At 43.0% G+C, this 24271-nt stretch overlaps 1 protein-coding gene across 1 annotated transcript in view; it reads right to left on the bottom strand.

The window, feature by feature from the left end:
* The window catches only part of DNAH12 (dynein axonemal heavy chain 12), a 169013-nt gene that overhangs the window by 108502 nt on the left and 36240 nt on the right, over positions 1–24271 (bottom strand). The window contains exons 22-30 of the mRNA XM_077821355.1: positions 23666–23785; positions 21274–21430; positions 20849–21021; positions 19375–19527; positions 18684–18923; positions 16710–16955; positions 5866–5985; positions 3976–4085; positions 2644–2827 (exon numbers count right to left, since the gene is read on the bottom strand). Of these exons, the coding sequence (XP_077677481.1) occupies positions 2644–2827; positions 3976–4085; positions 5866–5985; positions 16710–16955; positions 18684–18923; positions 19375–19527; positions 20849–21021; positions 21274–21430; positions 23666–23785 (1503 nt within the window). The remainder of the gene's footprint in view (positions 1–2643; positions 2828–3975; positions 4086–5865; positions 5986–16709; positions 16956–18683; positions 18924–19374; positions 19528–20848; positions 21022–21273; positions 21431–23665; positions 23786–24271) is intronic.

Raw genomic sequence — 24271 nt, 5'->3', positions numbered from 1 at the left:
CTAGATCAGGAAAAAATGGAAACAGGCATATTTAAAAATTCTAAATCTAAAGTCAATGGGAGTACTTACATGCTAACGTATTTTGCTGGATCAGGGCTCTATTTAGCTCATGTTAATGAACAAAACAGAGAAGAACAAAGTAAAAACATGAAGAAGTGTTAAAAACTATTAAAAAACTTTATTGACCCTTTGCCAAGAATTCAGAACAGAACAGAATTCAGGGCTTTGCAAGTCTCAAGGCTTGTTTACAGTACTAGAGTAAGTCGACCTAAGACACACTACTTCAGTTACATGAATAAAGTAAGTGAAGTTGACATAGCTTAGGTCGACTTACCACAGTGTCTACACCCTGCTGTGTTGACGGGAGATGCTCTCCCGCTGACTTACCTTACTTTTCTCAGGGAGCTGGAATACTGGAGTCAACAGGAGAGCGCTCTGCCATCGACTTAGCGGGTCTTCCCCAGACCCACTAAATCGACACTGCTGCATCTATCACAGCAGTGCTAATCTACCGGTAAGTGTAGACATGGCCTCAGTTTCCCATTTGGAACAGAAACTGGTGACAAAAAAATCTGGTACTGTCTTAGTGTAATTTGTTTACAAAATATACACAAGTCTTGTTTCCTCAAACAAGGGATGGTAATGAAGAGCACACAGGCAACTCCTTCTTGCAGAAAGTTGAAATAAGGCACCTCTTCCCAGTCTCCAAAAGAAGCCACACTAATTGCTGGTGCCTCTTTATGGCAGGTGTCCAGTGTAGGTACTTGTTACAAAAAGGATACAATTCCCTGATAAACAGGAGTTGGAAGAAGATTTAGGGAAGGCATCCTGCGAAAAGAGGGGTTGGGACTCCTAATGTCTGGTACAGTGGAGAAAACATCCCATTTTTCCAGAACCCTTTGCCTTCTCACGAGGGGAAGGCAGCAATGTCCCAACAATGGACAGGGACCAGGCTGGTAAGTGGGAGGGCTGATGGGAGCCCTTCCAAACAGGTAGAACTGATTAAGGAATGAACGATGACCTGCACTGTATGATTTATTGCCTGGTATTCCCAGACATGTTAAGTGAATAAAGTTGTGGCCTAATTAAACCACATCCATTGCATCTTGTTTTTCTTCCTGTGTGGCCATGAAAAAGCAGCTATCTTGTACCTCCCTCCTCCTCCAAGGCCTCATACAAATTTCATTACTTCACAGACAGTCTCCTCTTCCTGTGTCACCCTCTGAGTTTTACATATTGGAAAACTCTAGACCAGATGTTTGTCCACACAGTTTTTGTATTACTTTCATTATATTGGTTTAGAAAGTGATATAGTTAAACTGGTATAACTCCCTAGTGTAGATGCAGTTACCTCTGTATAAATGACCTTATATCACTGTAGCTCAATCCCATACTTCTATAGAAATAAGCTATACGAGTATAAGTATACTTTATACTGGTATAACTGCTTCCACACTAGGGGCTGTGCTGAGTTAACTACAGTGGAATAAAAATCATACCCCTAACCAAAAACATTAAAGCAGTACAAAAACTGTGTGTAGACTATGCCCAAGGCTGCACATGGAGACCACATGGCCCTGAAAGATGAGCCTGGGGGTCTACCCTGCTTCAGTGCAGCTGCTCTGCAGGAACCTCAGCACCTCTATTGCCATACATAGAAGAGCACTTTAACCCACACAATACCTTCTGTGTGTGGTTACAGCACAGCATCATTAGCTCTTTTTGTAGGAAGAAGAAAAGGAGTCCTTGTGGCACCTTAGAGACTAACCAATTTATTTGAGCATGAGCTTTCGTGAGCTAAGTGAGCTGTAGCTCACGAAAGCTCATGCTCAAATAAATTGGTTAGTCTCTAAGGTGCCACAAGGACTCCTTTTCTTTTTGCGAATACAGACTAACACGGCTGTTACTCTGAAACCTGTCTTTTTGTAGGGAGTTTCATCCTGAGGATTTATACATCAATGACCCCTAACATGCAAGCCATTAGCACCTTTTGCCATAACAATGTATATTTGCCTTTGGTCCAGTTATTCATAAATTTAAAAAAATTCTGCTCTCAGGGTATATCTTCACAGCAGTTAACTCGAGTGATCAGGGTCTGAGCACCCAAGTCAGGCTAGCCTGAATGTGAGCAGCCACACTGCAAAGCCATACCCGTGTTACTGTGTCCTCACTAGTACTGCTATGCTCCCTCAGTGTATGCTGGTCAGTTTTCTGGGGGCAACTCCCATGGTTCTTTGTGCTGCAGTAAGCTGAGCTGCTCTATGATTCTTTCTTAATGAATTGTGGGAGAACCTGCCTGTCTTTCTGAGTACACTGGGGAAATCATGGGAAAAGTACTGAGTCCTCACTGCAGAGTGGGTGGATTACCAGCGTAAGCAACAGCGGTATCCAGGCTCTAGCCTATACCCCTAGCCAGGCCAGCTAGCCCAGATTTAAAGCACTACCAACTTAGTTGAGGGAATTGTGTGTTCTGGATAGAAGGGAGTTAGGGGCAATACCCAAATAAGAGCACCTTGCAGTGAAGGCATGGATGTACCCATGCAAACCTATCAAACCCATCGGGCTTGCACAAGCATAACCAATGGAGGAATATGGCCAATTGCTATACAATATTTTTAAAAACAATCATATAAAACACAATACCTCATGAGATACCATATCGAATTGTCCAAAAAGTTGACCCATGGTAATGGATTTTGGATTCACAGTTCTAAAAATTACTTTTTCTTCTTCACCATATCCACGTTCATTCATAAGGGTTAGTGCATCTGCCAACACCTGTAGAACTTTGGTCTTCCCAGAAAAAGGCTCTCCAACAAGCATAAAGCTATGGATAAAAGAAAATTATTATTAAAAATCTTAACTTCATCAAATATATACTTTATGGCACTGATCCCAATTGGCCTCAATGGGAACTACTCGTGCTTAATATTAAGCACATGCTTAAGTGGATCTGACTCTGTATGTAGCAAAAATTATAGTGTGAAATGTATTACATCATTGATTCAATGGTTAGGAACCATGTTTCTAGGAAGTCAATAGAAAAATATATGTGCTTGCATTGTGTGAGCTATTACCACAGTTACCCATACCAATCAAGTATTTTATAAGTCCAAAATAACCAGTTAGGAGTCTAAATGGTAATTTGTGTATGCAAATACTTGATTTGCTCATGCAACTGCATATATTTGATCGCACAATTAAAATACATAAATAGACCCAACTGGACTCAGTGCAGCAGCAGGGATTCACACTAGTGCATTTATTTGCAGAATTGGGGCTATACTTATTCTCTAATTTTCTTTGCTGTCTAGGAAAGATTATCATAAAAGACAAAGATAGATGAGGAACCTGCACTAAAACAAAAATCTTTAGTCATAACTCAAAATAAGTTTGTTAATTTCATCCCATTTCAGAGTATTTTAGAGGACTAACTAGTCAATGTTTGCAAAGAGTTTTGAATATGCAAAGCCATACATTAGAGCTAAGTATATGTTTTTATTTCTTGAGGTACTGTACAAATATTACGACCACATACTTGCTGCTCAAAAAAAGGCAAAGACGAAAATGGCAGAGATCTGGTGGGCAAATATTTTAATACAGGCAACCTCTTACAGCAGCAACTCCTCTCCACAACATGGGCCCAAACTGCAAACATTAAACAGGCAAAATTGCTACCGATCTCAAAGGGAGCATTGGGACTGCAGAATCAAATATGTCTGGTTTCAGAGATTCCACTTTCTTGGGCACCAAATTTGCATTAAAAATTAGGATATCCAAATGTACCAATATAAAAATTCTGCAGCATACAGTGACCATTGGGATTTTCTATATTTGATTTAAATAATCACTGTCTGTCTTTTTTAAAAGTGGAAATAATTTCTTAGTCTATTTACATAAATATTCTTTATTGGTTATTACAAAAAACATAACTATAACCTGTAGTACTTGTGAAACAGGCACTGGTAATCTTACCCATGTCTAACAATCATCATTTCATAGGTCTGTATCATTTTTTCAATGAAAACTTTAACAGGCTGGATATTATTTATAACACAGCATTCGTTGGCACATTCCAGAAAATCCTAAAATCAAAACAAAATAAAACCTTTTCGTATCATAACAGTCTTTTTTAAAGGGTATTTTCATGGTTACATATTACATAGTTTACAACAATCCTTTATAAAGCCATATAATTTTCTTCATGAACAAAAGGAACCTGTATCATTCATCATTCCATATTCAGATTATTGCCTAGAACAACTTCCACCCCACTCTCAGTATGTTTTATTACATTTGTGGATAACAGAATCAAATTAGTTAATTACTGACTCCTCTGGGATTAGGCTAAAGAAAACTAAGACCACGTTACTTCTGAATGAGAGTGTCCACACAGGGGTTTAACTAAAATGTTTTAGCTTCACATTTTAACATTCATCTTAACTTTCCTGAAAGTTCCTAAGTAGATATGCCCTGACTAAAGTACTATTTACTAACGTGCAGAATTTAAGATGCTGTAACTTAAACTAAATATTGTTACTTTAGGCAAATATAAGGCTAAGTTTTCAAATTCTCTATTGAGATATTGATGGCCTTTGGTGATGTTTATATGTCTCATGTTGTATATAACAGTGACATGGCTTATCCAGTACAAAGAAATCCTTTCTATCTCAGAGCCTAATACTGAGGGCTGCACTAGAAAATTAGATTGACCCATCTATGTTGTTCAGGAGTGCAAAAAATCCACACGCACTCTGAGCGACGTAGTTAAGGGGAAATAAGTTGCCATGTAAACAGTGCTTGGTTGATGGAAGAATTTTCCGTTGAAGTAGCTTCCGACTCTTGAGGAGGTGGATTTACAACAACAAGAAAACCCCTCCCGTCGCTGGAGTAAATGTCTACACTGAAGTGCTGCAGCTGTGCTGCTGTACTGTTTAAACTGTAGACTCCCTACAAAAAGAGCTAATGATGCTGTGCTGTAACTGCACACAGAAGGTATTTTGTGGGTAAGGAAAACAAAATCTTCACCTTTTTTACTGAACATCTGCCTCTGCTTACACGCTACCCACTCCAATTACTGTATTATGGAAGGTAATAGAAGACAAGTATTTCCCCTTCTGCCAAGTTTGTGCTCGTGTATTAAAACATCCCACATGGTTTACATTATCATAATAGAAGCATGTGCATTTCATGAATCTACAATAAGTTGGATCTGTAGCAGTACAACCTTCCAGGTTCACTAGGAATTTCAGGTTTCCACAAAATTTAGAACTTCAAAGTGAACTTGTGTGAAGTCTTTTGGGAACAGACATCTGGTTGACTCCCACCTGCATTTTTTTTCCCCTTTGGTGGGAAGGAAGGGGATTGGGAGACCAGCTACCTCACCCAGTCCCTGAAAGAGGAAGAGGGCAGCCTGGCCGTCTCTGTCCTCACCATTCCACTGTAGAAGAACAGGAAGAATTAAGTAATCATGGCAAGTTTCACCATGCCTAATAACTTGGAAAACCCCAAAGGCTAGGGAGGGGACCAGCAAGTTACTCACAAAAGACGCTAAAATCCAGGGAAAGTGGGGTGGCTTTCATACTGGTATACATCCAAAAAGGCTGTTTAAGGTAAGAGGGGTCCTCGGATTTGTTAGGGGCTAAGGTATAAATGGGCCAAAACTACAAAGACAAATACAGATCTGCAAATGATGAGAGACTCAAGGCTGGTTTTGGGTTCAAAAGAAAACCAAGTAAATTTTGCTTGGTACAAATTCCTTTCACAGGGCCTCATTTTGCAATTAGAAATAGAATACTGCATTAATTACAAATGATGCAATGCCATGAGTATTAGTGAAAAAAGTTACCTTACAAATGAACTTACATTGTAATCTGCTTCAGGAAGCTTAACACCAGGAAACAAATCACTAGTTATACCCATGAACAGAGGTATATCATGTGACAAAAATTTAGGCTCATTAACATCCTTAATTGATCTAAGAAGCTAAAGAAAAGAAATACATAAGTTTACAGAAAATGAGTGTTCTGATTTACATGCTGACTATAGAAATACAAATCAAATCAGTCTGCACAATGTGAATCATAGGGTTGGAAGGGATCGCAAGGGTCATCTAGTGACCCAGTCAAGATGCAGGATTTGTTGTGTCTCAACGATCCAAGAGAGGGCTATCCTGCCTCCTTTTGAAAACCTCCAGTGAAGAAGCTTCCACAACCCTGCTGAGAGAGTCTGTTTCATTGACCTACTATTCTTACAGTTAGGAAGTTTTTCCTGAGATTTACTCTAAAATTGAACTCTACGCTAATGTGTAAGGTTAAGATTTTGTCACAATTATTTTTAGTAAAAGTCATGAAAAGGTTGTGGACAATGTGAAAGTAGAATGAATTATACTGAAATTATAATTCATTAAAGAAATGATGTTTGAAGGGTTTGTTGAAATATAGTTGTCAGGAAGAGAAACATGTGAGACAATGGGTCCTCAAACTAATTAACTTAGAGCTCCTACTGAGCTAGGACCCTAGCTCAGTAGGACCCATTGTCTCACACTCCTTAATGTTTCTCTTCCTGACAACTATATTTCAACAAACCCTTCAAGCAGCATTTGTTTAATGAATTATAATTTCAGTATAATTCATTCTACTTTCACAATCCCTCCTTTTGGTCAAGCTACACAATGACCAACAATTACTGGGTTCCACATATCAATCGTTCTTTATCTCTTTGTTCATCAATGATATTTAAAATCATCAAATTAGCACTCTGGTTTGGGGCAGCTATCTGTGTAGCATGCCTGACACAATTTTGGATACAACAGGAAAGTAACTGAAAACATACAAAAATTATTAGGATTCCAAACAGGAGAATTAGGGCTTCCTGAAACAACCAGTTTCCTATGCCAGAGAAATTGAAAAGGTTACTTAGCCACTTCCATAAAGAACTTGGCTCTTCGTGGGGAATATATGCGATTTGTTCTAAGTGGCTAGCATGATCTATTACCTCATTGGTGTTGTCTGGTATATACACACAGCAGTTTCTGCTTCCTTTTGTCTCTTATGTTAAATTGGCTTTCCCTTATCTGTTTAAATAAGTTAGCTTGAACTTTTGCAGAAGTCTCACATATCTGGGTGCACTGGCAAAGCGCTTTGCTAATAAACAGAGTGGTCTGACAAATTTTGTGAGTCTTGAATCTGACTTTGACAATTTGGAGGTCCCACCGAGATGGCAACCGTCTTCACTGGGGCTGTGTGACTCCTGACTGTTCTTAGGATGGCCGTGACACGCCGGCACCTGGGCATTTGGCCCGAGCGGTCCTCCGCCAGAACGGAAGGGTGCATGACCACAGTGAAGTCTACGCCATCAAACCTGTTGGTTCCCACTCTGTTCTGGTAGGGATCCTGGGATCTGACATCAGGAATCTGGTCAGGTAATTATTTCTGTGTTTTGTCCGGACTGAGGACTGTCTTGTCTCTGTGTCTATCCATCCTCCCTGTGGTGTGTTTGAGTCTGGGCGCAGTCTCCGTCCAGGGATCGGCTGACCAAAGGGTTCATGTCCCCACGGTCTGAGTGAGTGAAATCTGCACAATCGCAGCCGCACCGCGCCTTGGGTAAAACCCTTGGTGTGAAAGCAAGGGCAATTGAGGCAGTAGCTTGTGGGCCCCTTTTGTGTGTTGCACCGGGCATCGCTCTGACAAACCTGACTTTCCTTCTTGTGTGATTGGTGTGTAAAGTCCTCCTGTATGGATAACCAGACGTCTAAGTCGGGACAGTTCCCTAAAGGAACACCGGCTCATTTTATGTATTTTAGAACGGGTCCGGACTCCTGTAAATTTCTGGAAAAATGGTCTAGGCTAACTCAGGAGAATCCCAAAATTCAGTGGCCACTGTTAGGATCTTGGGACAAAGACCGAGTAGACGTCTTAAAGGACAAACTCAGCCAACCTAAAACTAAATTGGCAAAAGGAGAGGTTGATTGTTTCATGCAGTGGTGGGAAGAGGCAAATCATAGGTGGACAGAATCAAAACTTGCCTCTCTCAAAGATTCAAATGATAAGTTAAAAGCTTTATTAGAAGCCTCCTCTCCCGCTGCCAGACCGAGCGCTCCCCTTTATCCCGTTCTCCAAGAAGACCAGGATCGATCCCATCCCCCTTCATACTCCCATCTCATTGTGGGAAAGGACGAAGAAAACCCCTTGTTAAATTCTGGGGATGACGATGAGGAAGATGCATTAATAGGCCTGGCATCCTTGCATCGGATCAATAGGGGGTCACAACAACTCCCAGGGGTCTCCAGTTCAGACCAGTCCGGATCGTCCAATACCGCCCAGGCCCATTCCTCCGGTACCACTCAGACCCATAAAGAAAAAACCCCCATTCCCCCAAAATCCTCCAGTCTGTCTGACTCCTCTGTTTTTCCCCATACATATGAAGATAGCCTGGACATTGATTGGGCCCAACACTTACGCTCTGGCTCTTAACCTATCCAGGCTCCCCTCCGAATCCTGCATACTGGGGACCAACAAGAGGGTCCCACTTGGAGCTATAAACCTTGAACTCATACAGAGCTCCTCTCAATTGTAAAAAGCTTTCCAAAGCCCCTGGAAAATCCTACCACATTTGCAGAGGAATTCTTGTTAGTGTGCGACACCTATGAACCCTCTGAGACAGACCTCCTGCAGCTGTGCAAGCTACTTGTAACCCCTAGCGAGCATGAAAAATGGCTCACAGCAGCCAACCGGCCCATCAGTGAGCGCCATTCAACTTTACCAGACACCGGTCCTGTTGCTGAATACCGGAAAAAGTGTAAAGACCGAGCTAAAAACCTACATGAGGCCATCCCTCAAGTATGGACTCCAAAAACAAACTGGACAGCCATACATTGCTGTAAACAGCGACAGGGAGAAAGTCCGGGTGACTATCACACCTGACTGACTGATGTTTTTCTGCAACATTCTGGTATACAGCAACCAGGTGAAAATGGGAAGGGCGCCCTGGCTCATGCGTTTGTTAATGGCCTCCTACCTGCTATTGGCAGTGTGCTAAAGCGAATAAGTGTTGGGTGGGAAACTGAAACCATGGATAAATTGCAATCAGTGGCAGAACACTGCCATCGCACTCTAAAGGGAAAGGAGGAACCATCTTCCCAAAAGTTAATGGCCCTGCAAACACAGCATTATTCAGGGCAAGGTAAACAGTACCGGGGAGGGGGATGTGGTCATGGAAGGGGCCGTGGAACTGGATTTTCGGGTTTTGGGGGTGTTTGTAATTACTGTAAACAACCCGCACATTGGAAAAACAAGTGTCCGCACCAGCCTAATAGCTCTGTAAGCAACCAGCTAGACCCCCTGTCGGCACAGCCCGACAGTCCCCAGACTTACTTTGTCCCACAGCAATGACAGAACACCAGGGAACCTCAGGAAATTTTAGCTCCTTTCCTACCTCTCACTCCCATGGGTGAATGTGTTTTGACTATTAATGATCTTTCTCTCCCTTTCCTTGTTGATACGGGAGCTTCGCTCTCTGCAGTTCGTACTGCCGACCTGCCTGAGGTTCCCCGCTCCGAAAAAACCATATCCGCTGTGGGCATTACGGGAGTCCCAACCCCTTATCTCCTTTCAAAACCTCTACCAGTCCAGGTTGGTCCCCTTTCCACGGACCATGCATTCCTCCTCTCGGATTCCACTCCGGTGAACCTTTTGGGTCGGGACCTGTTATGTAAACTTGGCTGTACCATCTACTGTTCCCCTGATGGTGTCTACTTACAAATCCCCCAGTCCTCTCTGAGTGATTCTGTAGCCTCCCTGCTGTCTGAAACTCCCCTTTCCACTCCGGTCCCCTGCTGCCCATTGGTCCCATCCCTTGAACACCTAATTTCATAGGTCCCATCTTCTCTGTGGCCAACCCACCCGTCTGAAGTGGGCCGTTTAAATACTGACCCCGTCTGCATTATTGTTGATTCCTCCAAACCTCTGCCTCGCCTGTCTCAATACCCTTTAAACCCCGAAGCAGAGGCTGGAATTGCTCCAGTCATGACCGCCCTGCGGGAACAAGGCATTATTATCCCCTGCTCCAGCCCCTGTAACACCCCTATCCTCCCAGTTCAAAAAGCTGATGGTAAATCGTGGTGGTTTGTTCAGGATCTTCAGGCCATTAACCGCATTGTCATACCTGGTTTTCCCGTTGTCCCTAACCCAGAGACGATTCTGGCTTCTATCCCACCAGATGCAACTCATTTTACTGTTGTTGATTTGTGCTCTGCTTTCTTTTCTTTCCCGGTTCACCCTGACTCCCAGTTCCTGTTTGCCTTTTCTTACAAAGGGCAACAGTACACATGGACCACACTGCCCCAGGGGTATACTGAAAGCCCGTCATATTTTTCCCAGGCATTAGCCCGAGACCTTGCTGACCTTGTTTTCCCGTCCAGGTCCACACTAGTCCAATATGTAGATGATCTACTCCTCTGTTCCCCTTCATTGTCTGCCTCTGAAACTGACTCTTTAGTGCTCTTTACTGCCCTAGCAAATAAGGGTCACAAAGCTTTTCGCTCTAAACTACAACTCTGTCAGGCTTCTGTCACATACCTTGGCTTTCTCCTCTCCCAGGGTTCCCGTGCACTTTCTCCCACCCGCATCCAAGCTATCCTTAGCTTTCCCCGACCCTGCTCCCCACGCCAGGTCCGGAAGTTTTTAGGCATGGCTGGATTTTGCAGACAATGGATTCCCCAATATGCCTCCCTTGCAAAACCTCTCCAGGAACTCACTCGATTCTCTGTGCCTGATGCCATGCCGTGGCCCCCTGAGGCCAATTCTGCCTTTGTTTCCCTCAGAGTTTGGCTTCTGCCCCTGCCTTAGGGCTGCCTGACTATTCTAAGACTTTTACCCTTTTCTGCCACGAACAATCTGGGTGTGCACTTGGAGTTCTCACTCAGATGCACGGAGAAAAGAACCGCCCAGTGGCTTATTTCTCTGCCACTTCAGACCCTGTTGCCCAAGGCTTACCCCCCTGCCTGTGTGCTGTGGCTGCTGCAGCGCGCCTAGTCGAAATATCCGATTCCCTTGTTCTCCGCTCTCCTCTTACCCTCCTGGTCCCTCACTCTGTAGAAACTCTCCTGCTACAACATAACACAGGCCACCTTTCCTCTGCCCACCTTACCAGGTACGAACTTTTACTACTATCAGCTTCATATATCACCATAAAGCGTTGTTCTCAGTTAAATCCTGCCACTCTCCTTCCTTTGTCTAATGACTGTGATCCCCACGACTGCCTTGCAACTGTCTCTGCTGTCACCGTCCCACGCTCTGACCTTTCTGATGTCCCTCTCCCTAACTCTGACCTTGTTTTATTTACGATGGTTCCTGTTTTCGAGACGACCAAGGTCGTCTCCTTGCAGGATACGCTGTAGTTTCACTCTCTGAAACCCTGGAAGCTGAGCCTTTACCTTCTGTAACCTCAGCACAAGTCGCTGAATTAGTTGCCCTCACCTCACATGCCTGCTTTTTGGTGGAGGGACGCTCCGCCACCATTTACACTGACTCTCGCTACTCTTTTGGGGTTGTACATGACTTTGGTACCCTCTGGCAAACTCGGGGTTTCCTTTCCTCTGCCAGTACCCCTATTAAAAATGGACCCTACATCGCTGCTCTTCTGTATGCAGTTTTACTTCCGTCTGCCCTAGCTATTGTTAAGTGCCCTGGCCACTCAATGGCGGATACTGATGTTGCTAAGGGTAACGCATTTGCTGACGCCTCTGCTAAACATGCTGCTGCCATAGAACCTTCCCCAGATGCATTTCTAGGTTCCCTTTCTGTTTCTATACCGCCGCCGTCCCCCACTGACCTCACCCTGCTCCAAGACTCTGCCCCAGAAACCGAGAAAGAATCCTGGGTTGACCAAGGCTGCTCTCTACATCCCGATTCTCTTTGGCGCTTGCCTACTGGTGCCTTTGTAGCCCCCTTTTCACTCTACCCGTCTCTGGCCACCCTGCTACACGGTGTTTCGCATGTCGGAAAGGAGAGGATGGTCTCTGCTGTAACTAAGACAGGATGGTGGGCCCCCCATTTTAGCTCTTTTGCAGCCTGCCACTGTGCAGCCTGTACCATTTGCCAAAGCCATAATATTGGTAAACCTGTAAAAGTGGCCCAGGGGTTCCGGGGCCTGCCTCAAGCACCGTTCTTGCATTGGCAACTTGATTTTGTACATATGCCGGCCTCGTCCGTTTAACAAAATATGGAACAGCAATGACACTTGGGAAGCGGTGGGAATAAATGCATCTAAATGGATAAGTGTAGTGGAGGGAAAAGGTCACTGGTGTTGGGTGTGTAATGGGACAGGGCTGGATCTGGGGAAAAGCCGTTGCCTTCAGCATATTATGGCCAATGGTGTATGGCATTATTCAAACAAAACTAAAAAGTGGCGGGCCGGGTATGGAGATATGAATTTTTTCTCAACCTGGGATCAAACAGATGGGATCAATCTCATGTTCCCCCTATAGTAACCTTAGTGAAAACAATACAATCTTTCAATGTCATGCAAATAACACCACTCCTCGTAAGGAGAATTACCCTGTACCCTTTGGGGGATACTACTACTCCTTTGCAAACACCTATATGACAAATGGGTGCAACCGACCCTTCCCGGCCTTAATAGGCCATCACTGGGTATGTGGGACCAGAGCTTATACCGCACTACCAGCTAATTGGTCAGGAATCTGTTATCCCGCCCGACTCTTCCCACAATTCCGAGTGCTAGGAACCTTCCCTCGAGAAAGCCTCCGCAATTTCAGGCGAAAAAGAAGGGACTTAACGGATGCCCAATGGTATGTAAATAACATAAGCCCCTTAACCTGGGAAGAGGCCATTGGCGGTTCCTTAATACCATTAGGGGGAGTAATACACCATGCAAAAAGGCTCCTAAGGTTACAAGCAGTAGTTGAAATAATGGCAAATGAAACTGGAGAAAGTTTAAGAGCCCTGGCCAAAGAAACAGGGGCAATATGACAGATGGCCCTCCAAAACCATCAGGCATTGGACATAGTGCTGGCGGCAAAAGGAGGGACTTGTGCTCTCATTGGAAAAGACTGCTGTGTGTATATACCAGACAACAGCCTTTTCCAATGAGAGCACAAGTCCCTCCTTTTGCCGCCAGCACTATGTCCAATGCCTGACGGTTTTGGAGGGCCATCTGTCGGATTGCCCCTGTTTCTTTGGCCAGGGCTCATCAGATTCAAGACTCACAAAATTTGTCAACAATAAACAAAACTTCATGGAAGTCTGTGACATGTCTGTGACTTTCACTAAAAATAAAGGGGGGGGACACTGACACCTCCAATCCCTGCTGCCCACGGCTGGCAGTTCCAGGCCCACTGCCCATGGGTGACAGCTGTGAGGTCCCTGCCACCAGCAGCAGCTGACAGCTGTAGAGCCCCTGCTGCCCTTGGTGGTTCAGAGCTCCAGGGCCCCCCACTGCATGCAGCATCTGACAGCTCTGGCCCTGCCATCGCAGGAAAATATCTCAAAGATCTCTGAAAGTCATTGAATCAATGATCTCCATCACAAAATGTTATGCTTAAAAAGTAACGTAAGTTATATAGCAGTCAGTGCTAGGCTGCACTAAAAGGCATGAGTCCCTGTAATGAGTGAAGACGCATCAAGCAGTGCATTTCCTAAAATTGTTTAGGGAGTCTAATGGAGCACCCCAAATGCTCTCCACTGCCTCTCATAATGATTACAGTATTGCCATCTCTCTGAAATTACTTCCCCAGTTTTCAGAGTAACAGCCGTGTTAGTCTGTATTCGCAAAAAGTAAAGGAGTACTTGTGGCACCTTAGAGACTAACCAATTTATTTGAGCATAAGCTTCCGTGAGCTACAGCTGGTGCCACTAGTACTCCTTTTCTTTTTCCCCAGTTTTAGCACTTCTGAAGACCCTGCCCTCTCAATCTTCCGTCATTAATTCAGCAAGGAAGAGGGAGAGTTCCTGAACTGATGCTGCTGGGAAGCCGAGCAGGCTATGTCTCCCTTTACATCATCTCCTCTATTCTTGGCTCTGAAAAACGTTAATGGCTATGTTAAGTAAACACATAGACCAAACCCTGGAATCACTGAAGTGTTTCAGAAAGTATGGACTAAATTTTTAACTTGGGCCAAAGCATGCATCAATAATTTGGCCTTCCAAAGAATTCAATGTAAACACAGCTCATATCAATGTTGGAAGGTTCTTAAGGTGTATCCAGGAGCTCTGATAGCTCCCTTACACAGTCTCTCGTTGGGGGTGTGATGCATGGCCAGAAAGTGTTAAGAGTCCTGCAGGATAAATGACTCAGATTCAACCGTTCAAGACATATGGGGAGATAATGTTTGTGTTTTTGTGTATTTACATATATATGGGTAGTGGTCAACAATATAATCAACAGTCCCTATCTATGCTGTATTCTGTTAATTCAGAGATCAAAAGAACATCCTAGCATTTAAATTAACTGTAACCATGGGATATTGCTGTATTCATCTCCCTTTGAAATGTATAGCTGATAATCTGCGAATGGTAAAGAACAGGCAATTGCCTAATGTTAATTTGTGTAGCTAAGTACCGGTGATGGACCTACTTCAAAGTCACCCTGATTACCTATTTTTTTCCATGCTTTGTGTGTATATAATAAGATCTTCTAAACTTTCCACAGTATGCATCTGATGAAGTAAGCTGTAGCTCACGAAAGCTTATGCTCAAATAAATTGGTTAGTCTCTAAGGTGCCACAAGTACTCCTTTTCTTTTTGCGAATACAGACTAACACGGCTGTTACAATAGGTAATCAGGTTTCAGAGTAAGCCAAGGGACTCTGACCTGTCAAACAAGGCTTGAAATTGTATAAAAGATCCTTGGGGCCTGATCCTGTCATCTCAGATCTGCTTGGGGTTTCATGCAGTGGAAGCCTAAGCCATCAGGACTGAGATCCCAGTTCTGACTGGACCACTCTGAAGATAAACATTGGACTATAACTTATGGACTAAATTCTAAAAGAACTCTTTGCAGCTACAAAGTCTACCATCTCTGCTATGAATCTAAATCTCAAGACTGACTCATGTCTATATGTACATTGATCTTTTAACCATACTCTCTCTTTTTTCTTTTTTAATAAATTTGAGTTTAGTTCATAAGAATTGGCTGTATGCGTGTATTTGGGTAAGATCTGGAATATTCATTAACCTGGGAGGTAATGTGTCTGATCCTTTGGGATTGGTAGAAACTTTTTGTTTATATGGTGAATAAGATTTTCATTAATCCTCATAATATCTGGCTTGGGTAACTAGGTGGCGGCCTGAGGCTGGGTTACTTGAAAGGAACTGTGTTTTGGACTTCTGAGTCATCAGTGAGGTATAACAGAAGCTGTTTAGTGCTGGCTTGGTAAATCTAAGTATTAGAATATCCACCAGCTTTGGGGATTGTCTGCCACATTCTTTGCAATTCATCCAAATTGAGTGATCTCAGCTGGCTCCCCTGGGATCCTGGTCACAATATCATACTTTATCCTTTGCATTTATGTCAGGTCTTTCATTGGAGGATGTTTCAGTGCTTTCCAAATATCAGTTAATTAGGCATCAGTTCCACAATGACAGCTGGAAAGGGTGTTTCATAGAGTTTACGGCCACAAGAGACCTAGTCAGACCTGATGCAAATCACAGACCATCAAATTCACCCAAATACACTTGTATCTTTTATATCCATTTTTTCCTTATCAAGAATTTCATTTAATCCTCTCAGTTAAAACTCAGTTCTGAAACTCGTCTTAATTTACATCTTAGATAAACCAGTTCTGAAACTAGTTTTAATTTACATCTTAGCACTTAGTGGTTTACATTTAGAAAGTACTATAAAATATTAGTTTATCTTTCATAATAGCCTTATGAAGTAGATAATTAATGGGCGATGCCTGACTCGCGCATTTGTGGAGGCTGGGTACGAGCACTGGAAGCTCCCTAGAAGTGGGGGGCCAGGTCCCCTGCTCCACCTTGAGGCCTGCCCCACTTGGCCTGCTCCTTCTAAGACCCCTCCCATGCTCCACCCCCTCCCGGAGGCCATGCCCATCTTCCACCCCAGTCCGCCCCAGGCCCGCCACTTGCACCTCTTTGCCCCCTCCTCTGAGGGCCCCCTGCCTGCCACTCGCACCCTTCGCCCTGCCCCCCAGAAGGCCCTCCCGCCGGCTGCTCAAGCCGCTTTGCCTCCCCCACCTCTTTGCCCTCTCCCCAAGAACCCCCACCCATTGCTCGCACCTTTTTGCACCTCCTCCGAGGACCCCCCGCGCACCAGGTGCGGAGAGGCGCGAGTGGCGGGGGGGGCCCTCAGGGAAAGAGCGGGGACAGGAAGAAGGGGAGTGAGGGCGGGGCCTTGTGGGGAAGAGGTGGAGCGAAGAGGAGCAGTGAGGGCGGGGCCATGGGGGAAGAGGACAGGGGGGAGCGTGGGAGGGGATACAGCTCAGGCGCCCTTTCAACAGTGGGCCAGCACGCCTCCAAAGGGAGGTGCGCTGCATCCTGTTTGGGGAGGCTTAGCCTCCCCTGGCCACCTATACCTTCCAGCCATGATTCTTATCCCCAATTTACAGATAGAGAAACTGAGACTTCAATGACTTCAGCAGGCAATGCTGTGAGGCAGTGGCACAGCTGGGTTCAAAACTCTGACATACTTGACACAGTGAAATCCACTATGTTACCTCAGGGACTTACCAATATATCTTCATTCTCCTGTGGGAATTTCAGTTTTAGGTTGCCAGCAGCCACTAGTACAGCTTTAACAGCACGCATACCGTAGTCATAATGGAACTGAGAGGAAAGTTGCTCTGAACAAAGTCTGTAGGTCATTACTATCTTCACTGATAATGGCTTGGCATTCAGAAATCCGTATGAGTAGAGAGAGATTTCTGCTATCAGAGCATAGTTAGGAACCATCATAGCTACTGTTCGGAAAAGAACCTGAAATGCATATCGCAGAAAATATGCTTAAAACGTTTAGCAGAATAACAAAAGAATTCCTGTAACTCTGATTTGCACTCAATATGTATAGATACTGCAACATAAAAATTCTTGTGGTAACAGTATTACCAATCTTTGAAGACAAGATCTATGACCAGGGCTGGATTAAGATTTTGTGGGCCTGGCATCAAACATATTTGTGGGCCTCTATAGGGGCAATGGAGCATGGCACAGGGAGGTCAGTCCCCAGAGCGAGGGCCCAGCCAGGAGCAATGGGGCATGGCATGGCATGGCAGGAGTGGCCCCGCTCCGCCCAGTCCAGTGCGAGGGCACTCTTTACAAACCGGCAGTTGCCAGACGCACTGTGGCCTGTCCAGCCCTGTGCTGCCAGCATGCCCCTTCTCCTCGGGGAGGAGCAGGGGCACTCTGGGGAGGGTGCAGTATGGGGCAGGAAGATGTGGGTGGCAGGGCCTTGGGGGAAAGGGTGGAGTGGGGGCGGGGCTTGGGACAGAGCTGGGGTCAAGCACCCATGGGGAAATCAGAAATTCAGCACCTTGGCAACACCCCTCCCCTCCCCCCCGACTCCCTATGGCCAGAGCCCCCACAAAACCCACTCCACAAATGCAGAACCTTGCAGGCCAAGACGAGCAAGTGGTGGGCAGGGGGGAAACAGCAAGCAGAACAGGCCGGGGCCCCTTCTGAGCATGGGCCTGGCTCCATGACGCCATTTTAAACCCAGCACTGTCCATGACTCATTAAGAGCCAAACACAAGCGAGTTGCCTATATGGCCCTCATTACACATAATATTATTCACCAGATTACCCTGCTTTAACTTCCTCCTCCTCAACACCCTTGCTTTCCAGAGAACAAAGACTGCTCATTGTGTGCCACCGATGGGCCAAACACACCTGAACGGCAGAAAAAGATGTGGGAAAAGGAGATGGATCACATGGTAGATGGGAGAGTATACTGCACCCCCTGAAGGGGTGTAGCCACTGCTGACTAGAGCATTCCTGAATGAATTCTGCCCTCCTGAGGTAGAATTCCTCCCTGAGCTCCCTTTGAGGCAATGTGGCTCTGGCCTTTCTCACTTTGGTGCTGTGACTTAAAGGGAAAATAGAACCGCAAAGCTGCTATCGAGACATCTTCACTTTACTTTGCTGAAGCCATGTCTCACCACTGAAATAGAAACACTGGCATAAACAAATATCATAGCAAATATTTGTAATTGGTAGTTTGTATAGAGTCATCATCACATGATCTAGTCAAATTGCTCTAGCACTGCTTCCGAATAAAACTCCATTCTGAATTATTTTTAAGCACATTTTCTTAAAATATTTGGATTCAATATAAACACTACTTTAAAAGCAGGATTTGGATTCAATAAAAACACTACTTTAAAATCCTGCAGTCCCCCTTTTCACAGCTAAACAATCCTCACTGAAGGGTTTGGCCCACCACAAATAAAAGCAATAATAATAATAATTAATTGGTGTAACTTCCATTCATAACAGCAGAAAGACTGATTAAAAACCTTCAGGGAGAACAAACTGATTTGAATTAAAAAAAATGCAACCTGACGAATATGTTGTGTAAGAGATACAACATTTAAAAATATAAATTGTTTATATTGTAAATGCCACATTCTGGTGTAACTCCAGCAGGTAATTTGGCACTAGGTTTCTTAAATGCACTATTAAGTGAATATACTTATTTTATTATTTTACCTTAAGGTTGTCTGGCAGTTCAGAACGTCCTGCATAACCTGGATTCATGGTAATAGCTACAAAACAGTTGGGATTGAGCTTCAGTTCAGTCCCTTCAAAAATAAACGTTTCCATCTTCAGCTGTATGGCTCGCTGAATGCAAAGGATCTGCTGAGCCACCACAGACAGTACTTCCAGCTCAATTCGATTAAATTCATCAAAACAGGCCCAAGCACCTGAAGAAGCCAAACCCTTAAAAAACTGTAAAATGAGAAAGAAAGACAAAAACTGTAGTGTACCCCAACAGAGTATTAGGAGATTTAAAAGCAACAATTGGTAGTACAATGGCTTGAAATGTAATGTTGTGCAGTGAACTTATTTGCATACTTTGAATAATTAAGCCTCCTTAGAGGAAAGGTCAGCAGGTATATTAGGAAATCAAGTCAATGGAAATCTTTCCTTGGTTTTACTGGAAGCTGAGTCAGGTTCATAGGCCCTGATCCTGCAAACTCCTTGTCACATACTTAAACTAATGCACTGCAAGTGGTCCCATTGAAGTCATTAGACCTTAGATTATAAACTCTTAGGGGCAGGGAATCCTAGGTGGGATTTTCAAAAGCGACCATGTGAAAAGGGCACATAGCTCCCACTGAAAGTCAATATTTTTTCTCCTGAAAAACACATACTGATCTTAAAATGTAATTCAATTTACCTTCCCCATTGCCAGATAATCAAGGCCATCAGAACAGTTGAAGACAACACACTGTACAGCAAGAGCCTTAGCCAAGTCTTTAGTAGTCTCTGTTTTACCTGTCCCTGCTGGGCCCTCGGGAGCACCACCAAGGTTTAGATAAAAGGCTCCAATCTAAAGAACAGAAATAGCTTATGAAAATTAATACTTTAATCAAAGACTTTTTCATAATGGAAAATAATTTTAAATTTAATTGTAAATTGAAAACACTAGAGAGTTGAAAACAAATTATTTTATAAAACCAATATTTATCAGATTAATACTAAATGAAAAAGTCTAAACTAAAAATTATTTACGTCTTCAAAACACAGGAAACTCAAAGTTCGGTTTGGAGTTATTCTTTATTGTAGGTGCCCCAGAAAAGGACACAATCTTATCCATTCCTGAGCAGTCCTTATCATAACTAGACATTGTATGTTATATTGGACCTGATCATACAGCTCTTCCTCAGGCAAAAATCATTTTTAAAGTCAATGTACCTGATCTTGCTTATTTCTGTTCTCTATCTGACTCTCTCCTTTTCCTTCTCTGAGAAGCATCATCTCCTTTCCCACTCATTCTTTGTGGTCTTTCTCATACTCCCTCTTTGCTCGACCCATGTTCTGTTGTCCATCATACCCTGCCCGCCCCATATTCTATTCTCTCCCGCACCATCTTTTCTTCTTTTCCTGTTCCATCCTTCCCATCTCTCCCACCCTCCAAACCTTTCTTTTCCCCCTTCCCTTTGTTCCCCCATTACCTTTATTCCTTCTGTTAGTAACACAGACTCTCTTTTTCTCCTCCACTCTCCCCATCTCTCTTCTGCACCCCTAATCCCAGTCTTCCCATCTCCTGGTTTTATTCATCTTTCAATCCCTATGCACAAGGATGCCATCCCATGGAACACCACTCTTCTAGTCAGTTTAACCACTTTCAGGTTAGTTGTAGTTGGTTGAAGATGGGCCAAGTGTACAATGCAGCAATGTCTCTTGATGTGTTGCCCATCAACTGAAAATGGGAAGTAAAAAGTGGCCAGCTTCTGCCTAGCTTCAGAAGCAATATCATGGCATCAATACCAATTTAAACTGCTAGTTACACAATGTCACATAAGTGGCTTAGCGATCTCATCCAAGCTGGGAGCAACCTGTCAAGAGGTACATTTTTGTCAGATTTGTAAACCCAACCCACTTGATGAAGTTGGTAAGCAGTCTTCAGTTCAGCACAAAACATGACAATTGTTGCAGGTCTAATGGAGCCAGCCAGGTTCAGCTTGAAAATTTAAAATAGAAATTAAAATCCCTGAAAATTGGATGTTTTAACAGAAATGCTGAGAGTCCCACAACTATTGTAGCGCTCCCAAGTGACACTATAATAAGTATAAAATGTTGAAAATGCCATATTACAGCTAAATGAATTATTTAAGCAGGTTAATGACAAGTTTTACATAAAAGCATACCAAGGTGCGGTAACATCTATCCGTAAGGGGAGTAATGACAAGTCGAGGGGAGTTGCCAAGGTATTCATAGGCATATTTTACATTGCAGTTAATGATGCGGACACGAGCATTCTCGTGTTCCCAATAATATCGCAGTTGAGCGAGCCACTGAAAGTCTGTCTCATTTTTCACACCTGGTAAGAAAGTAAGTAGCAGGAGATATGAAAAAAGTTCTAGAAAATTGGATTTTCTGTTAGGTATAAAATAAATAATTTGCCAATATGAAATAGGACTGAATTTATGACTGTTTTCATCCATAAAAAGCTTGAAAAATTCTTACGGTTCTTAAGGCCAACAAGGAAAGATAATGCAAATCTATTTCTCTGGGTTACAGGTAACTCTATGTTAAATACACATGAAGAATAAAATTTTAAAAAGTTATGTACCACTTTCAATCATCTCCATGACAACATCTCTAGCGTGCACATCAATAGTAACCAAAGCACCCAGTGTTGTTCGTGTCTGCTTAGATAATTTTCCTCTCACCAACTCTACAATATCATTAAGCTGAAGCTGAAGAGTACTGTAGTAATCCTGTAAACCCTACAAGAAAAAAAATGTCCAATTTGATTTAACAACCTTTGGACCTTAGTGTGCAATTAATTAGGGTTATGAAATTTTTTTCTTAGTGTGGACAGACATCTTAATAGAGATTGTTTAATGGACCATCTCCCTTCTCAGTCATTTCCCAAAGACCACCTCGTCTCTCATTTGCTATTATCTACCTACCCTGTAAAACTACAGCATATTGTTTTTTACATATTTTGAATCCAAGACCCATTTAGAGTTAATGAGAGTACTGACTTCAATGGGCTTGGGTCAGACACTTACTGCATTTCAGCAGCTGTAAACAAACAGGAGGAGCCTATGATCAGCCTACTCTCTGTGAACCATCTGCCTGTGCTCTTTGATCCATCAGTGGTTTTCAGACCACAGTTTGCAAACCTCTGGATTATATACATGAAGATTTCATTGAAGCCAATGGTAGGTTTGCTTAAGGAAAAGCTGTAGGATTCAGCTCAGCTTATATATTTTTTCAAAATTAATTTAGTTTGCATTTGTTTTATCGAAAGCAGTTTCAAACTTTATAAGTAGCAATCTTTACAAATTCTGTGTAAAGCAGAACACTTAGTTGAAAAGAATCCTATTTTAAGAAAATTATTTAAAGTTCTTATTCTTATTGGAAGTGCAATCTGAAACCACATTCATCTTTTTTAAACAGTGGATCCCCTAGAGAAAGAATTGAATAGAGATGTCTTTATTTTGATATTATCTACCTGAACTCCTTGTAACTAGTAGAGTAATAATTTTTAATTATTTTACAGAAAATTGGCTCGTAAACTACAATTAAAATGTTCCCATAAATAATGGTTCTGTATGCATATATGTGAGTGTGCTGTACATGCCCACAAACTATGAAAAGCTCCAGTGTGTCATGTGTACCTACCTCCTTTCTGATCCTTCCACATCCCTCTGATCCCTTGAAAGTATCACTGATTTTTAACACTTGTTAGAATGAGGACTGCGCTGGTATTTAGACTTTTCTAATAGAAAACTTGAAAGTAGCAGGAGGTTGCATATCAGCCTACATTTTTCAGAGTCCAATCCTGGATTCCTTGAATATAAAACTTCCACCAATTTCAATGGAACTTTTGAGTGCAAAAAAAAATTCGGTATTTGGTCCTTAGGCAGCACTCTCTGTAAATCAGTTACCTGAGTACCCAGTGGGAAAGTAAAAAGTTGGCTACTATACATTATCCATCCATGCTAGAAGAAAGACAGGAGGGCATGGATGTGGTTTAATTAGGCTGCAACTTTATCTGCTTATAACATCTGGGAGTATCCGGCAAATTGTACAGTACACGGAGGTGGAGGTTGGCTCTCTGCTGATCCAGACATAGGAGCCCCGCCACCTTCCTTGGCTCCCTGAATGGGGCCAGGAAAAGGAAGGGGTCGGCTCCCATCTGAAGAGATGTAGGACTCCCAAATCCCCCTTAAATCAGCTCCCATAAGGGATGCTTTCCTTCAAATCCATTTCCAATCCATTTATCCAAAACTATACCCCTTGCATACCGAGTACCTGCACTGGATGTCCACTACTAGTATTACATATAAACTGCGACATGATAACCTAACCCACCTACTCCATCCCATCAGGTTCCCAGCTCAGGTGCAGAAAAGGTGAAAAAATTCACCTTACTTTGGTCAATCTGGCAGTGAGGGAAAAATTCCATTCCAGCCCCACAAAGAAAAGGGGCAACTAGCATAATGCCCACAATGAGTCAAAAGGAACAGGACCAGGTTCCCAAGTATATAGGTGCATGGGTGGCTGGTTCCAGCCTGATCCTGGTAAAGAGGGTGGCTGCATGGTGTATAAACACCTCTCCCATTTTTCCGGTCAGCAGGAAGGACAATGAAGTGACCTTGATCTGTCCCCAATTGCACCCTCCCCTTCTTGTCCATCCCTGTAAGCTTTCCCCCTTCTCTGCGCTGTTGCAAGGGATCCCTTAAGGGGTAATGCCCCTTTTCCTCCAGCTAGCCAGACCAAGATCCAGTTGCATAAAGGATGCAGTGGGCACATTCTTCAGAATTTGACCATTACCTAATATTCAAAACACCCAAAGGCTATTTACACCTCTACGTTTTAAGATTAATTATCATTTACTTTATCCAACTTTATTTTGGGCAGGAGGAGAGACAAATGATTTAGCTGAACAAAGTACAATAACTGTTATACTAAATGTAAAATAAAAATAAAAATATTATGCTTCATAATACCTCCGGCCCATTGCAAATGGCTTCATGTACCTCACTTGTCCAGAACATTTGAGACACACACAGCACTACCTGTCCAGGCCACTCTAGAACCCACTGCTTTCTTTCCGTTTCAGGATATGCCTAAAGAGTTAAATACATCACATGATGGTGTCAGTGTAAATAACTGAATACGTACCACTGAGTATGCTCTTGTATAATATGAATCTATATGATGCCTTTAATGATACTCTTTGGAATGCTGGCAATATTATATTTGTATTTTTGAAATAAAATACAAAAAATATTTCTTTTAAATTGCTTTTCCTTAATTTTCTTCCTTTTTTTATTGCCAAATCATTAGATTTTAAAAGTCTCCCTATTAATTACTAGAATCTACCTAACATGCTAAATCACAAACAGAAACATTTTCTGGTTTGTGGTTTTCTTTTTAGGGAGGACAAACCTGCAACAAGTATTTTGTTTACTTCTAATTTTTAATTAACTAAAAAAAAGATTGCAATACTGAAATAAACTCTACAAAATAGGATATCTTAGAAGATTAGGTTTCAGAGTAACAGCCGTGCTAGTCTGTATTCGCAAAAAGAAAAGGAATACTTGTGGAACCTT

This window comes from Eretmochelys imbricata, chromosome 7 (assembly GCF_965152235.1).
Source record: "Eretmochelys imbricata isolate rEreImb1 chromosome 7, rEreImb1.hap1, whole genome shotgun sequence".
Taxonomy (NCBI): Eukaryota; Metazoa; Chordata; order Testudines; family Cheloniidae; genus Eretmochelys; species Eretmochelys imbricata.
This window is presented reverse-complemented; position numbering and strand designations above follow the sequence as displayed.